At 37.6% G+C, this 16,345-nt stretch overlaps 2 protein-coding genes and 3 non-coding genes across 5 annotated transcripts in view; all 5 read right to left on the bottom strand.

The window, feature by feature from the left end:
• MSH4 (mutS homolog 4) overlaps positions 1–2,575 on the bottom strand; it is a 56,441-nt gene extending 53,866 nt beyond the window's left edge. Inside the window, 1 exon segment of the mRNA XM_006193478.3 lies at positions 1,301–2,575. Coding sequence (XP_006193540.2) covers positions 1,301–1,523 — 223 coding nt within the window. The 5' untranslated portion in view covers positions 1,524–2,575.
• A 146-nt stretch (positions 2,576–2,721) lies between these two features.
• On the bottom strand, positions 2,722–13,373 carry RABGGTB (Rab geranylgeranyltransferase subunit beta). The gene is made up of 9 exons (XM_014566673.2): positions 13,245–13,373; positions 12,014–12,121; positions 10,658–10,855; positions 10,012–10,117; positions 9,110–9,162; positions 8,916–9,026; positions 8,262–8,387; positions 3,589–3,738; positions 2,722–3,322 (listed from the first exon to the last, which is right to left on the bottom strand). The coding sequence occupies exons 1-9, from the start codon at positions 13,245–13,247 to the stop codon at positions 3,182–3,184; spliced, it is 996 nt and encodes a 331-aa protein (XP_014422159.2). The 5' UTR covers positions 13,248–13,373; the 3' UTR covers positions 2,722–3,181.
• On the bottom strand, positions 10,452–10,523 carry LOC116668405. Its single transcript, XR_004325572.1, has one exon. It is a non-coding gene; the product is annotated as a small nucleolar RNA SNORD45 (small nucleolar RNA).
• Positions 11,611–11,694, bottom strand: LOC116668408. Its single transcript, XR_004325574.1, has one exon. It is a non-coding gene; the product is annotated as a small nucleolar RNA SNORD45 (small nucleolar RNA).
• LOC116668409 lies at positions 12,317–12,395 on the bottom strand. The gene has a single exon (XR_004325575.1). It is a non-coding gene; the product is annotated as a small nucleolar RNA SNORD45 (small nucleolar RNA).
• Positions 13,374–16,345: the final 2,972 nt, after the last annotated feature.

The raw sequence follows: 16,345 nt of genomic DNA, 5'->3' as shown, positions 1-16,345 counted from the left end.
CTACAAAATTCCCTTTACCAAGAAATAGTACTAACATCTACCCACTCACCAAAGCCAGAGACCCATTTTTGGAATGGCAGACAAAACCTATTTGACTCCCAGACTGAATTCCTGCAAGTACTCCAAGTTTATCTACATTGAAAAGAAATAGTATATCAGCTCACCCTTCTGCTCTAGCTTTATTTGCAGTCTGCAAACATGACATGCTGTATCATACTTTTCCTGTGTCTTTGCACGTCTTCCTTTCTTAAAAATGAACTCTGGTTTTTTCTCCTCCTTTCATTTAGCTGACATTCTTTGTCTTATTTATCCTTCAATACTAGTTCAAGTTGAACTTCCTTTGCAAAATTTCTTTTGCCACTTTTGCTCCCCTTATTACATACCTCAGGATCTGTAAACACCTCAAATAAAATTCTTTAAAAATTATACTTATTGATTTTTGAGTCTTCCATAATGAACCATAAGTTCCTTGAGAATATTATTCTCAGAATAATTATTATTAACATTTAATTTACAGAATGTTATTCTTTTGTCCCCATCTTACATAGTGAGACAAGCCCCAAAATAGATGAAATAGCTATGTTAGGAGCTGAGAATAATATGCTATATCATACCTCTGTGCCTTTGCACTTGTCTTTCTTATAAAAAAAAAACTAATAATTTGGGAACTGACAAAACTGAGCATACTTCTCTGGAAGGTAGGTGAAAAACAGGAGAGTAGAATTAAGGAGACCAATTTAAGAGTGTTCAAAAGAAGCCTGGTCAAGAATAAAAATACAGTGAAAAGGTCACTGAAAAGTAACCACTGGATTTGGCATGTTTAACACCGAGTTGCAACGTTGCGTGGAAAAAATGGTTTTTCCATGGAGAGTGAACGAGTAAAAATAAAATGCATCTTGTCTTGAGGGACATTTTTCATACTAAACATATGATTCAACTGAATTAGATGAAACGTTAAATTTAGCCTATTTTCATGGCATCCTGGAAGGACTGAGAGACTTAAGGTCAGGAGCCAAGACGTTCACCACTCCTGTAACCAAACTCATTCACAAATCCAGTCATCTGTCATATACAGACAGGGAGGAGGGATGTTATTGAGCCGGGCTCAGAACTCAGCCATCTGCCATCGCAGCCTTGTAACAAAACCAATCCGAATTAGAGTCCAGCCCTTTAATCACGCAGACCCCGCATATTCCCAAAGCGCCTGCGCTCAACTCCGACCACCTCAACTGAAATTTCTCTATGGTAACCACCAACCGCGGCTCCCTGAACCTCAGGGATTCACACAGCCACTCCTTGCCTTGAGCGGGCCGGGCGCCTGGCGGGTGCTGAGGGAGACTGCTGCTGCTGCTCCGGTCGCCCGCGGCTCCCGACGTGCCTGGAGGCGTGGACCCAGACGGCTGGGCTGAAGGGCGGCTCTGGGGCGTCTCCTGGAATCCGAAGTTGCAGCGGGGACCCTGTGACCGAGCCTCCGCCAATGCAGAGGCGGAAGGCGAGGGTGGTGACATCTCAGGCCGCAGCATCCTCACAAACTCTCAGAAACAAGTACGAGAGTTCTGAGCGCCACTTCGTGTAGCTGAAGAATCGAAGCAACGCGGGAAAGAGCGGGAACCCGAGACGCATGCGCACGGACGCACAGCAGAGCGCAGGCGCAGTCCCAGCTTCCCTCATCCACTCAGCTCCCTGACCTCCCAAACCCAACTCCCGGTCTACACAGGTAAGTGTACTCTCCGCAGGCCCAGTAACCTCCCGCAGAATTTGGTTATAAGATTAATCTTCAGGTATCAGCCGAAAAGAATTTAGGGCCCATCAACAATCAGCCAACTTAGTATACCCATTACAACGCACCCTATTTCCCTTATCACAAGGGGTTTGGTGCTAACATTCCTGACGCACCTTCAAATACACTAGATTCTTTTTAATTACAAATTGTGCATCACTGTGCATCCAGTACCTGTGACAGTGGAAACAAATTTAATGCTCACATTCGTACAAACCATCTTAACATTGGCCTCGTTGCTAAAGAGGTCGTTAGCCCCTTAAAGTTTAAATATCCGGATACAAGGCTATTATCACTGCAAGACTGCACTCACCCAGAAAGCACAGGGATAGGTCCACAGTACAGTAGGAAACCAGAATCTCTTGAGCAGTTTAGAAGTTTCCAACCTCTCAATTTTTAGTACCATGGTTTCACACCATAAAAATCACCCACATGCAATGACGATGGTCCTCAAAACTCCAACTGCCAATGATGCCATTTAAATAAAATTATGTTCCATCCAATGACTTCCAAATTTTCAGAAATACTGGCAATTCAACTCAAACTCTGATTCAAAGTAGTGAACTGTCAAAACAAGCTAGACATTTCAATCTCATCACCATTCATGTGTAGAATTATTCTTAAAATGACTTACATGGGGTATTGCAAACATGCTTGTGAAAATTTCAACTTCCATCGAGAAAAATGTTCATTAAAATACTTTATATTCACCAAGAATGTAAGCTGTGTTTATTTTAGTCTTTCTGAATATAAAGGTAGAAAACATGGCAACTATCAACTATTCCCTTATTGGGTGGGAGAAAAAATAAGCCAACATCCATTGGCATTCTGACATAAAATGTTAAAAAGTGGGAATAGATGAGTTCAGACTGCAGTCCTAGTCTAAAATGGTCAACTGTCACCTAAATTATGACCAATTCAGCAACCACAAACCTATGAAATATTCCCAAATTCCAACAGCCATTTATTTGCACCTTTTAATTCGCATGAGGTTCATCAAGTTTTATCAGTTAACATTCTCATTAACACAGACCAATTTACATTAACTGTATTTATTTATATAACATGAAGGGAGTACATGGAAAATTCAGACTGAACAAAGACTTCAGCTAAACAGTTCAACTAAGCTGTTAAGGAGAGAGATAAATTTACAAATACAATGAAGCATAAACAAAATATTGTACTGAGAATAACAGCATTCCTGAAGAAAACAAAGCTTAAGATACAATAAAGGTTTTTTTACAGTATGTATAATTACAATAATTTATTAAAATTAATTGACACAATTCATTTACAAAATATTAACACAGTAGTAGTCATCAAGTTTGCTAAGCACTTCAAATACCAAAACATTAAGAAGGCAAACTATACTATGCAACTTTTGCATCGAGGGATTTAAATCTAGCTCACTAGTTCAGGCTGAACATTCAATCTCCGAAGTACTTCTTCAGGCATGCAAAAAACAGGACTAACAGGCTTAATCTGTTCTTCTCCCAAAAGTGACAATCCAGCAATTCCAAATAAAGTATGAAAAGGATCTACCTATTAAAAAAAAATAATTTGTAGAGAATTACAGAATGAAAACTTCTAAAACTCTGCTTGGTGTAACAGTGGTAATAATGGAGCTCCACTGTATTTACTTCCTTTACTTCAAGGTATGCTTAATGTTTCCTGAAATAAAGATACAGTTCAAATTGTGGGTTTTAAACACAGAACCTGGTCTACACTCTCATTTCTTGGCAATAAGTAACCAGAAATTTCTTTAATTTGTTTTATCTTTCATTATTCTCAAATAAAATTATACTTGCCATATCTCCTGGCCTGTCTGCAAATCCTCCTGTTTCTTCATCTTGGCATGCTAAGATGAAACTGCGCAGTTTCTCTCTATCAATCCAATGAAGCCTTCCAATTATCTTTAGGGAAGCCAACACCCACCACGAATAGCATACATCTGGTAACTAGGAGGAAAAAGCCAATAAATGTTGCCACAATTTTATTTACTAATCAAAATACTAGGAGGGGGAGGGGAAATCGCGATATACCAACAATGAGTGTTTGAAACACTGAAATCCAGAAATACAACTACTTAGGATTAAAGATAATCACTGGAAAAGACCAAACACTTCATTCCACAGAAATCCAGGTTAAATGTTTCAGTTTCAGTACTCAGTGACAACCATCCATCTACCTAATTTCTATCTGCAATGAATGCCCATATCAGGCCCTTATCCAAGAGGCTGGCAGTAAGGCTCATGAAACCTATGGTGATATCTTGCTCCATTGCCCTCGGTAGAGCATTTTCAACAAGCACTCCTCAAAATATGTAACTTCAGAAATACAGAAGACCCCACCTTAGACTAAGAAAAACTCTTCATTTCCACAAGATCCCTGGGTGATTCAAAGGCATGTTAAAAACTGTCCTAGATTCTGAAGTGCAGGTTCCTAGCAATCCCCACATCCATCCATTTTCTTCTAATTCTTGAAAGTTGCCCAGGTTTTTCATTAGATCTTAATAAATCACTTGTGGTTATTTCCCTACCGATTAACTTACTCAGAAATATCAAGTAAGCGACAGAGAGACGGAGAAGATGGCGGAGTAGAAGGACGCTCGCAGGTCACCCTCTCCCACAAATACACCAAGACCCACATCTACAGACCCACTCAGCCAACCAGAGCACCTGCGGAACTCCGACAGAACATCGCCCTCTTCAAAAGATAAAGACTGCCAAAAATCTGGTAGGAGAAAAGGAAAAAAGAAAGAACAAAAGGCAAAGCAGCGCAGGACGGGTCCCGCGGGGAGGGAGCGGCAAAGGAGGACTGGCGCTCACTCGCTGGGTCTCCCCTCTCCAACTGAGAGGCCAGCGGGACGGAGGGGGAGCCTCCGAGGCTCAGATCTGTAAAGAGCAGCCCTTGACTAACAGAACTAAGTTAAACGGGCACAGAGCGTCCCCCCGACACCCAGCCTGAGACGCGGGCCGGCAGCGGCGGGCAGGGCCAGGCTGCACAAGCCAGGCGGAGGACGGAAGTGGCTGCATGGAGGCAGCCCGGGGGAACGCAAGGGGCTGCGCGCCCTGGCTGTGGGTGCACAGGGCAGAACAACCTGGGCCCTCCATAAAACAGCAAGGTTGATGTGCTCTCCGGGGAAGGGTGCACACCCCCATCTCTGAAAACCCGCGGTAAGTTTTCGGGTGAAGAGAGGCGGGGCTCAGGCACAGCCGCCATATCCTCCGCGCTGAGCACTCAGGCGGGGGCGGGGGCGAAACCTGCATCCGCACAGAAGGGCTTAGCAGCCTCAAAGGCCAGACTGAGACTAGCCTGCAGCCCGGGGCAGATAGGATCCACACTGTTTTCAAACCCTCTTTCTCCCTTCTTTTAAAATTCTTCTCTCTATTTTTTTTTCTTTTTTTTCCTAAGTTCTATTCCTAAATAGGCATCAGATAGATAAAATCCTTAAGGACCAAAATAAACAACTGATACTCCATAAACCACAGTGCCAAAGAGGTATGAGCAAGATGAAGAGGCAGAAAAACCTTTCCCAATTAAAAGAACAAGAGAAATCCCCTGAAAGAAAGATCAACAAAATAGGCATCGATAGCCTACTAGATCAAGATTTCAAAAAAGGAGTGATCGAATTGCTGAAGGAATTAAAAGAGATAGTGTTTAAAGATATAAAATATGTCAAAAATGAAATTGAAGCTATAAAGAAGAGCCAAGTAGAACGGGTAAACTCATTGACAGAGATGAGGAATGATCTAATAGCTGTGCAAAGCCGACTAGATAATGCAGAGGAACGAATTAGTGATCTAGAAGACAGGGCAATAGAAAGCACCCATTCAGAAGAACTACAAGAGAAGCAAATAAAAAATAATGAAAATAGCATAAGGGACCTATGGGATAATATAAAGCTTCCCAATCTTCGCATAATAGGGGTCCCAGAAGGAGAAGAAAGATCAAAGGGGATCGAAAAGGTTTTTGAAGAAATCATGACTGAAAACTTCCCAAACTTAAAGAAGGAATCAGATATCCAAGTACAGGAAGCTCAGAGGGTCCCAAACAGGAAGAACCCAAATAGACCCACACCAAGACATATCATAATCAAGATGGCCAGAGTCAAGGATAAAGAAAGGATTCTAAAGGCAGCAAGAGAAAAGCAAAGAGTAAGTTACAAGGGAACCCCCATAAGGCTCTCAGCTGATTTCTCTACACAAACACTACAGGCCAGAAGGGAGTGGCAAGATATATTCAAAGCCCTGAATGAAAAAAAGATGCAGCCTAGGATCCTTTATCCAGCAAGGCTATCCTTGAGGATAGAAGGAGAAATAAAGAGTTTCACAGACAAAAAAATAGCCGCAGGAGTTTAGCAACACTAAACCCATGCTAAAAGAAATATTGAAAGGGCTATTCTAAATAGAAAAGCAGCAGGATGCTACAGAAATGAGAAACACACAACTGGAAAGGTGATAACTCATGAACTATAAATAAAGTAAACATGAAATTATAAAAGAAGACATACAAATCACTGAGAGTGGGAGAGGGAGGCAGGGAAATATAGAATATTTTTTTCTTTCTTTTTTAAATTTTTTTAACAGTAGGATGGGTTTGTGATCATGTTACTATCAGTTTAATAGAAACAGTTATAGTAATGGGTTGACAGATTTACAAAAAAGAGTAACCACAAGCCAAAAATTTACAAAGGAGTCACAAAAATTAAATAAAATCCATGATAATACAAAGGAAAATTACCAAACCACAAAAGGAAGAAGAAAGGAACAAAGAGGATATACCAATTCAACTGCAAAGATAAGTTCAAAATGGCAATAAACACACATCTCCTAAATGTCTATCAACAGGTGACTGGATAAAGAAGATGTGGTATATTTATACAATGGAATACTACTCAGCCATAAAAACCGACAACATAATGCCATTTGCAGCAACATGGATGCTCCTGGAGAATGTCATTCTAAGTGAAGTAAGCCAGAAAGAGAAAGAAAAATACCATATGAGATCGCTCATATGTGGAATCTAAAAAACAAAAACAAACAAAAACAAAGCGTAAATAAAGGACAGAAATAGACTCACAGAGAGAATACAGACTTGTGGTTACCAGGGGGGTGGAGGGTGGGAACGGATAGACTGGGATTTCAAAATTGTAGAATAGACTACACTGTATAGCAGAGGGAAATAAACACAAAATGTTATGATAACTCACAGAGAAAAAAATGTGACAATGAGTGTGTATATGTCCATGAATAACTGAAAAATTGTGCTGAACACTGGAATTTGACACAACATTGTAAAATGATTATAAATCAATAAAAAATGTTTAAAAAAGATTATACTGTACAGCACAAGGAAATATATACAAGATCTTGTGGTAGCTCACAGCGAAAATGTGGCAATGAATATATGATGTTCATGTATAACTGAAAAATTGTGTTCTACATTGGAATTTGACACATTATAAAATGACTATAACTCAATAAAAAAATGTTAAAAAAAAAAAAGAAATATCAAGTAAGCAAAATTAAAAATACAATGACCCAGATAAAAGCATCAACATGCCCTATTTTATTTTAGGTCAGGGGCTCAGCAGCCTACAGCCCTTCAGTCAAATCTAGACCACAACTGAATAGTTTGATTTTTAAACAGTTTTGTGACAGAAAAACAGTATGAAGTTTGTATGTGTGTACAGTAACTTTAATGGAGCATAACCATGCCCGTTTGTTTAATGTCTATGTCAGCATTTGCTCTTCAGGACAGTTGTGTAGCTGCAACAAGACCATATGTCCTACAAAGCTAATATATTTACCATCTGGTCTTTACAGACCCAACTGTGAGAGCAAGTGTGAGAGAAAAGTTGGGATTTTCCTTGAAGTAATAAAATAAGATTTTAAATGAAAATGTACCCAATTTAAAAAAAAAAATCTCTTTGATTTGGCTAATTCTGTACTTTAGTGGACATGGATATATATCTGTACATGATGCAAGTGGCCTTTGATTCACAGATATAAAGCTTTAATGCATAACCGGTCCCTTAGTGTAAGTCCAGAACTAAAAGGTTTGTAGAAATAGCTTCATTTCAAAATGCCTGAAAAATACAAGACCTTCAGAAGGATGGGGAGAAAGACCCTTTAAGAATTCATACTATAAATACAAATATTTTAAAGCCACGAGTATTTGCTGTTTTTATATTCTCCTTTAGGTAACTCTAGAGTCTAAAATTTCAGGGTAAAAAAAGACCAAGAGACATAGATCTGTCATTAAGGAGAATCAAACGGTACCATGCAATCTTTCCATGAGTGTCCTTTAAAGGAACACCAGAGTTAATAAGCATTTCAACTCCAGTTGTTTTACTTTTGCCAAGGGAATCTTTTAGGAGGTAGGCTGAAAAATTGCAATGGAGGAAGGTAAAGAGCTCAATATCAATTAACAGTGGTGCTCACTCAAGGTTATAAAACTATTTCTTATGAAACAATACCTTCTCTGGCCTTCCATTGAGTCCACCTGAGGGCAGCTGTCGTTCACAAAGCCACCAACCGAGTAAATCAGAATTTACTTGATGCAACTGACTAGTAATAGCCAGGAATCCTGTGCAACAATAGATCTAAAATTACAGACATAAAGTACATGTGTATAATAGTTTTTCGATAGTAATACAGTGATAAAAACTACTTAGATTGTCAAAGTTCTATTTTATGTCTAAAAGCTTGCTGACAGTGAACACTAATTGTAAATGTGTAAACACCACATAATTATTTGAATAAATCCCAACATACTATTACTAGGATCCAACTCTGCAATGAAATACCATTGTCAAAATTTCTTCATAGCTAGAAGCAAACCTTGACAATTATGTATGCAACCAAACAGGTGTCTGGGATAAGTAGGAAGAATAGTTTTCACATTTGCTTAGTTAAAATCTAATGGAAAATCAAAATGCATTTTTGCTAATTACAAAACTGTTTGCCTGGGTCACAGGGTTTCACCAACAGGAGACTATACAAAGCAAACAACTGTAAAATTGCCTTCCTCAGTAAGCAACACTTAAGTAACATTCCTTCTAACATTAACTTCAATTAAAATTAACTTTATAAAAATGATCATTAGATTTTAATCTGGATTATTAAATTACCTGCCCCGCATGAGATTCAGAACCTGGCCTGCAACCAAATCCACCATCAAAGTTCATACACGATAAAACAAATTCAATTGCCTTTTCCACATTAATAGCATCCAGCTTCCCCTGTAAACAGAGTAAAAAATGCCTATTAAATTCCAGAATGTTCACGTATGCTCAATCATTCCAATACGATATTTCAAACTTACCAACAAGGCCAAAGTTGCTACCGCACAAAAAGAGAATCTTGTATCAATTTCTCCTAAAAATAAAGGGATCACACCAAAACATTATTTGTTATCAGAGGCTTCTGATCATATTATATAGTACAATTAAAAGACAACCTGTACAACTACCACAGTTAAATTTCTAAGACTTAACATGTACTTTTAGGTCACCAGGAGAAAAGCTAAATCAAATCTTAAGGGTCATCACTTTACTTCTAAGTAAACTAAGGGCTAGAAAAATGCTTTGTCAAAAATATAGCAAATAATCTTAGGCTGCTTACAGAGTGCCCAGAAAGGGAAGGTAACTAACAAAACCCAAAGGACCAGCCAGTCAATTTCTAAGAATGACAATAAACTTACCCTATTACATATAGATTTTCACATCCCATGAAGCAGCTGGTCTCTCCGGCCTGCACTGTATTCAGCCCTAAAGCAGAGATATCTACGTTTATCACTACATTGAACACTCTTCCTTCCCTCCCTCCACTCAAATATTCAGTGAGTTTGTAAAGTTTTTTTAAAAAATATTTTCCCCCTTGCATGTAGTTTTTAAAAAACTTTACAAAGCCACCAAATATTGGGGAAAAATTTTCACCTACCTTATCTTTTAGACTGGCCCTCTCTGTGCCAGTACTCCTGTATGCTGACATAACTAGCACAGTGCATGCTGGAACTTCCAGCAGACCGTTAACTCCAGTTAGACCAGCTGCTTAGTGGGACCTGAAAAGACGAAAAACTTAAAAATTCTCCTTACAAATTATTAGCAAAGCCCCCAAAATTCATTGTACTTTAAAATCTTCAAAAAAGCTTATTACTATAATAAACACCAAAATAAGACATTTAAATATTGGTATTTTGGGTGCCATGAATTAAAGTGAAATTACCCCAAATATCTCCAGCAAAAGAACCATCTTCTTTCTGTAGACTTTGAACATATTCCACAACTTTATTTACATCAATGACATTAATACTATCATACAGAGTAAGAATCTGTAACAAAAACAAACCATGGTAAGTACCTCTTCACACTGCTAAGTTGTTCTAATGATAATCCTCAACTACCTGCTGTCAAGCAAGCAAGTCCATGTCTATGCATATTGTGAACTTTTCTCAAACATGCAGACTATCCATCCTATACTACGCAACAGAATTACAGGTATTACCAACAAACACAAACCTTTAACCACAAAGCACTATTTTCTTACGTATAAACTGTGACTCAGCCTCCAAGATTCACATACTTAGACTTAAGCTCTTTTTTGTGGATCCTCACTTATATTAAAATTCCACTTAGTGATTTTCAAATATAAACATTTTACCAACCAAGGTCTCAGGGTAATTTCAGGATTTTCATCAGCTTTGGATTCAGCTAATACATGCCATCACATCATTGACCTTGTAGAATAGACTTCACTTGAAAAGATGTAGGTGACCTTTTAACATAGATACTGACCTTTGTCAGCTTCAATTTCTCCCCTAAGGTAAGAGAATACACTACACCAAGATGGCCCAATTTTAATTAGTATTTACCTGGACAGCACTAAGAGTATACAAAAGATGAGGATCATGTCCAATACTAGCACTTATTCCACCACACTCATGTTGACATGACTTAATAAATGTCAGAATTTCTTCTCTATTCATGCGATGTAGTTGTCCCATGAGATCCATTACAGTCAGACCCCAATAGATGCCACTCATTCTCAAATACTCGGACATACAGTACTCCTGAAATACAGAATTGCTTTAATGTGCAGGTTTGAATTGATGCCAAGTTAAAGAGACTGAACACACGAAGTTAAACGGCCATATTCTTACTATTTCACTTGATCCTAACACCATTAGTATTAAGTTTAAATTCGTGGCTCTAAAATGGCAGGGCAGGGATGGGGGGAGCACTACCTAAGCATATGTTAAACTCATCTGTGATATAACTAAGGCTTTAATCTCTCCAAAGAGCCAACCAAAACACTTCAAAGCATAACTACTTAACCAAATTGGCTACAGTATGAAAAATAAAATAGCTTAACAAAGGTTAATAAAGGAGACATAAAAAGTGGTATGAAGCCCATTAAATTTTGCATCACTAATCCATTATATCTTATAAGGTTTTAAATTGGGTCGGAAGACATAATAATTTGCTCTGAATCCAAATTCAGGGTTTCAAAAATTGGCAGTTGAGCACTAGATAAAAAGGCAGGGAGAAAAAAAAAAAATCAAGCCCTAACCATTTAGTCATCCAAGGAAAAAAAATAAACAAAGCCCTAACAACATCACAGCTACAAAGTTATGGGAATCTAACACTTAATTCAAGAATTCATCAATACGTGTTTTCCAACATGGTAAACAATTCAGCTCTTTGGATACTATAGGTGAAAACATTTATTTCCACTTAAGTTCATTAATTTCTTCTACAATTGTCCCAGAGAGGAAAATTGGGGAAACTATTCTTCAAAGTTTCAAACTTACGGTAAAACTTTTTCAAGGCCTCAGCGTAATTCTAGAGCTTCAAGTGATATTACACATCACAGTAAATTCAGGTAATACATGCCAACACATCATTGACCTTGAAAGCATTACCCCAACAACAAACACAAAACACAGAAATATATTCCACACCTCAAAATCCTTACAAACCTGGACAATGTCCAGGAATCTACTTTGTCTGCCAAAGCCTCTAATTAAGTATTGGTAAGAACCATAGTTAATTCTGAGGGCCCCTCAAACACATATATCCAATGGTACATTCACTTTATTCACGTCAAGGACAACTTCAGTCCTTGGCGTGCAAGAGTTATATACCATTTTTAAGAAACATGGACCTGCTTATGCAGAATGGTCTTAAAAAAAAAAAAACAAGACTTTCCAACACACAAGCATACATACATAATCGTCTTTCTTTGAGCCATAGGATGCAATATAATCTGCATGCTTCTCCAATAATAGGGTATCAGGTGCATCTGACTTGATAATAACATCCTTCTGCGGTGTGCCCTTTCACAACAAAAAAGTTATTTCATAAATGTTTATAGTTTAATGTTTGGCCCCAGAGCATATATTCAAACACACGTCTGAACTTTACTTTGATTTCATCTTGCCATTAAAAAAACCTTCAATTTAAAAATTGCCTAGTCTCTGACCAAAAAGAAACTTAGGCACTAAGGCCCTCATAAAGATTCAGGTATTTTTCAGGTCTCAGAGTAATTCTAGAGCTAAAGTAGTAATAATCAACTTTAGATTCAGAATACATGCAAGCTCATCATCGATCCAAAAATTTATTACCTTCATCTGTCGCTGCTTATCTTTCACTTAAAGAGCTAAGCAAAACAAACACTGAGTATCAAAAGTTTACCAATTCAGGACAACTTACGATTTACATGTGGCAGAAAACAAGCTTAAGTATAATGAGAATTAGCAATCCCATAATTTGCAGTTAAATTCTTTAATAAAGTTTTATTAATCTTAGAAACTCAAATTCCCAAGCATCTTCTACGCATCCCTCAAAAAAGTTAAACAAGCAGCCCCTTTAGCGTCATCTTCAGCTTTTGTCTTAGCTCCTGGATTTTCAACAAGCCCCCACGTGATGAGGACGCTGCTCTAGTTCTCCACATTTCTTAACTAGGTCTTTGTAATTGTGACTACATTTTATTCATTTTAAGTAGGTCAAGATGATTACCATAACATTAAGTAGTGAATTTCCTTCATAGCCCACTAAAATTTACTAGATCTTCAATGAGACCATTTCAGTGACTTTGAGCCATCAAATATATACATACGGAACGAAAACAAAGTAGAGAGAGAAGGGAAAAAGAACTACCAACCGGCCCAGCTTTTTTGAGGGATTAAGAAATGGGGTCTTTGAATCCTAAAGCCCGCCCGATAGGCGGAAGTCTGCATAAAATTAGAAGCGGCCAACTGCGCCCAGAGGTCTGCAGAAAACGCTGAGTAATACCCTCTCTCGCAGCCCTCAAAAAAACCTTCCAAGGCCCGTGACTTAACCCAACTATTCTCCAATACCTGGTTAAACAACCCACTGGTAAATGAGCTGCTTAATATTACCCTACCCAGTCTCCTCCCGACACATCCGGACAGCAACTCAAAACACGTCCACACTCACCATTTCCAAAAGCGGAAAGAGAACTTGGCTTCTTCCCGGGTAGAGTTAGGCGGCACGCGCCTGCGCAGAAGCATCCCTCAGGTCCCCTCCACTCCCCGACATAGCTGACTACTCTGCTGCCTGAAGGAAGGAGCAGTTCCACGGCTGCCCTAGGACCCCATGGATTCCTCATAGCTGTCCTCGCTGCCTGCGCCCAAAGTTTGTGGCGCCAGTTTTCTCCTACCGTAATCTCGGTTTGTTCGAAACAGTTTTGAGTAATATTTAAATACCTGAATAACTTCTAAGAAATAATTTATTCTTGAGGCTCTTTGAACTCCGAAGATCTGAAATGACTGGTAATCAATAGAGTTGCACATGGATAAATGTTCAATAAATGTTTTTTGAGTGAATGTAAGTGACATGTTCATATTCCCCTCCTGTTTGCTTTGGCCATTACGGATCCGACTCCCTCACCCCCCTACCCCCCCGACCTCACTTTAGGAGGTGCTAATATATTAAATATGTGGAAATTACTTTCGAAAAAGAAACACCATGTGCCTTTTATGAGCTTTCGACAGAATTCAGTTTTCCTAGGTGTGTTAATACACGTACTTCCAATTATTATTTCTTAGGACTTTCATACTTAAGCATTTTTGAGCACCCATTAGAAACTGTTGGCACCCCAAACCCTTAAAATGTATTGCATTTGGTAACGATTTCAAGGGTTCCTGACACAATATGTATTGGCTGTTAGTAATTGAGACAATGTTGACTCTACTATGATGATAGATTATTTTTCCCTGTAGTTCTGTTGCTAACCCCATTTATAGTTTGAGGCTACTTTATTAAATGCATTTATGTTTAGAATTATCTATTTCTGGTGAGTTGAGTCTTTCAAGATTAAGTGATGACCATCTCTAGCCCTAATAATTTTAATCTTAAAAAATCCGCCTTGTAATTTCCCCACTTTCTTTTGGCTCTGAATCACATAAAGGAGGGGTGCTGAAAGAGCAAATGTAGAAGCAGAATATTACATGTTCCACGCTCCATATTACATTTGTAAAATTGTATTACCTTCTATATATTTTGTGATGTCCCTGATTTCTTTGTCCCTCCATTTTTGGATTCAGTTCAAGCAAACTAAATCTTGTCTAAAATCTTAGAATTGCAGGCCTTCCTAAGTAGTTCCAATAATAAAAGGAACTCTGGATAGGTAGGATGCAGGTGTATAAGTACTAGAATTCTGGAGCCTTTTAAAAGAAAATTTTTAGACAAAGTTGGAGATTAAAAACACTTAAAAATGTAAAATCCTGTCCTTAATTATGAACTGCAAAAAAGACCTTGAAGGTTAGCTGTTTAAAAAAAAGAACATTTAAGACTTTTTTAATTGAATTATGGTTGACTTAAAATATTGTATTGATTTCAGATATACAGCAAAGTAATTCAGATATATATTCTTTTTCAGATTCTTTTCCATTATAGGTTATTACAAGATACTGAGTATAGTTCCCTGTGCTATCCTCGTTGATCTATTTCATATAGTAGTGTGTATCTGTTAATCACATACGCCTAATTTATCCCTCCCCTCCTTCCCCTTTAGTAACCTTAAGTTTGTTTTCTATGTCTGTGAGTCTGTTTCTGTTTTGTAAATAAGCTCATTTGTGTCATTTTTTTTTAGATTCCACATGTAAGTGATATCATATATTTGTCTTTGACTTACTTCACTTAGTATGATCATCTCTAGGTCCATTCAGGTTGCTGCAAATGGCATTATTTCATTTTTTTTATGGCTGAGTAGTGTTCCATCTGTTCTGATTGTTTTTTTTTTTAGAGATAAATAAATAGATGTGTTAGTCCCCAAATTAACAGAAGAATTAAAAATTAACTTATAATTCTTCAAATGAGCTAGACTTTAAGGAAAATCATTCTTATAGAAACTACTGGCTCAGAAACATTTAAAAATTAAAGTACATATAACTAAGACGAATCTTTGGACATATTAGATAAGTCTAGTAATTTGGGTTAAGGGGGAAAAAACAGCTATGTGTCTTTTCTGCTTATCAGTGTTAAGTATAAGTATAATGGGGGTTGAAATCCATTAATACTGAAATTACCACCTTTCACTGAGGCTAGAGTATTTCTATGTGTCTTTCAGAATTGCTGTTTTTTTGTTTTGTTTTTTTGTTTTTTTGGAGGGGGGAGGTAATTGGGTTTGTTTACTTATTCTTGGAGGAGGTACTGGAGAGTGAACCCAGGACCTCATGCATGCTAACCATGCGCTCCTCACTTGAGCTATACCCTCCCCTCTACACTTCATTTTTCACATGCTTGTTTCTAACTCCTCTGCAGAAATTGCAAATTTCTTGAAATCAGGGACTATATATTCTTCTCAGTAATGTCTTACTCCTAGCTGATACTTGATAATGCTTTTATATTCACTGAAGGTGCCTGAGATTAGCTATAAGACAATTAGTTCTAATTCTAATTCTTCTAATATCTGAGAAGAATCCCAAATGTTTGTACCCCCAAAAAATTACATATTTTAAAAATATAATGCCAAAACTTTGAATAGAGTATAAAATATTTTTTAAATCATAGCTATTAGAGTTCCCTTCCAGATAGTGAGGAAATTGGGATATAATTTAGTAATAATTTTATATATTTTATGATGCAACTAAATCCAAGAATGGAAACAGCATCAGAAATAACACATGATAAATGTATTCAGTCTTCAATATAGACACATAATGCTCACTTGTGAGAAAATATGAGCTAGGCCAGATTTACCAATAGTATAATCATTACTTCCAAAAATGAAGAACCTAGACAAAAGAAAGCCATCCAACTTTAATGTTCTTAGTCAGAATAGGATTGAACTGTGAATGCTCAATTGGAATTAGAATTGGAAAATTGCAAGTGGTGTCAGAAACACCATCTAGTATAACATATTTTAGCAGCATTTGATGTTTAGAACTACAAAGAAATAGTGTATTTACATATTCTGGTTCTTATATTATTTTATATTGATATTTTCTGAGGTAACTAATAATGCAATCTAATGAAAAATGAGCAGGTAACTTTATGCAGTTCAAAATCATAACAATTTTTTTCCATCATAGTAA

This window comes from Camelus ferus, chromosome 13, assembly GCF_009834535.1.
Source record: "Camelus ferus isolate YT-003-E chromosome 13, BCGSAC_Cfer_1.0, whole genome shotgun sequence".
In the NCBI taxonomy this organism is placed as follows: Eukaryota; Metazoa; Chordata; class Mammalia; order Artiodactyla; family Camelidae; genus Camelus; species Camelus ferus.
Note: the sequence above shows the minus strand (reverse complement) of the source record. Positions and strands in the feature narration are given on the sequence as shown.

Excerpts from the sequence above, each read along its gene's own strand:
- RABGGTB (XM_014566673.2), bottom strand. Across the intron at positions 10,118-10,657 it reads ATACTCTTAGTGCTGTCCAG|ATTCTTACTCTGTATGATAG; the intron begins GTAAATACTAAT and ends TTTTTGTTACAG. Across the intron at positions 8,388-8,915 it reads CTGAATCTCATGCGGGGCAG|ATCTATTGTTGCACAGGATT; the intron begins GTAATTTAATAA and ends CTGTAATTTTAG.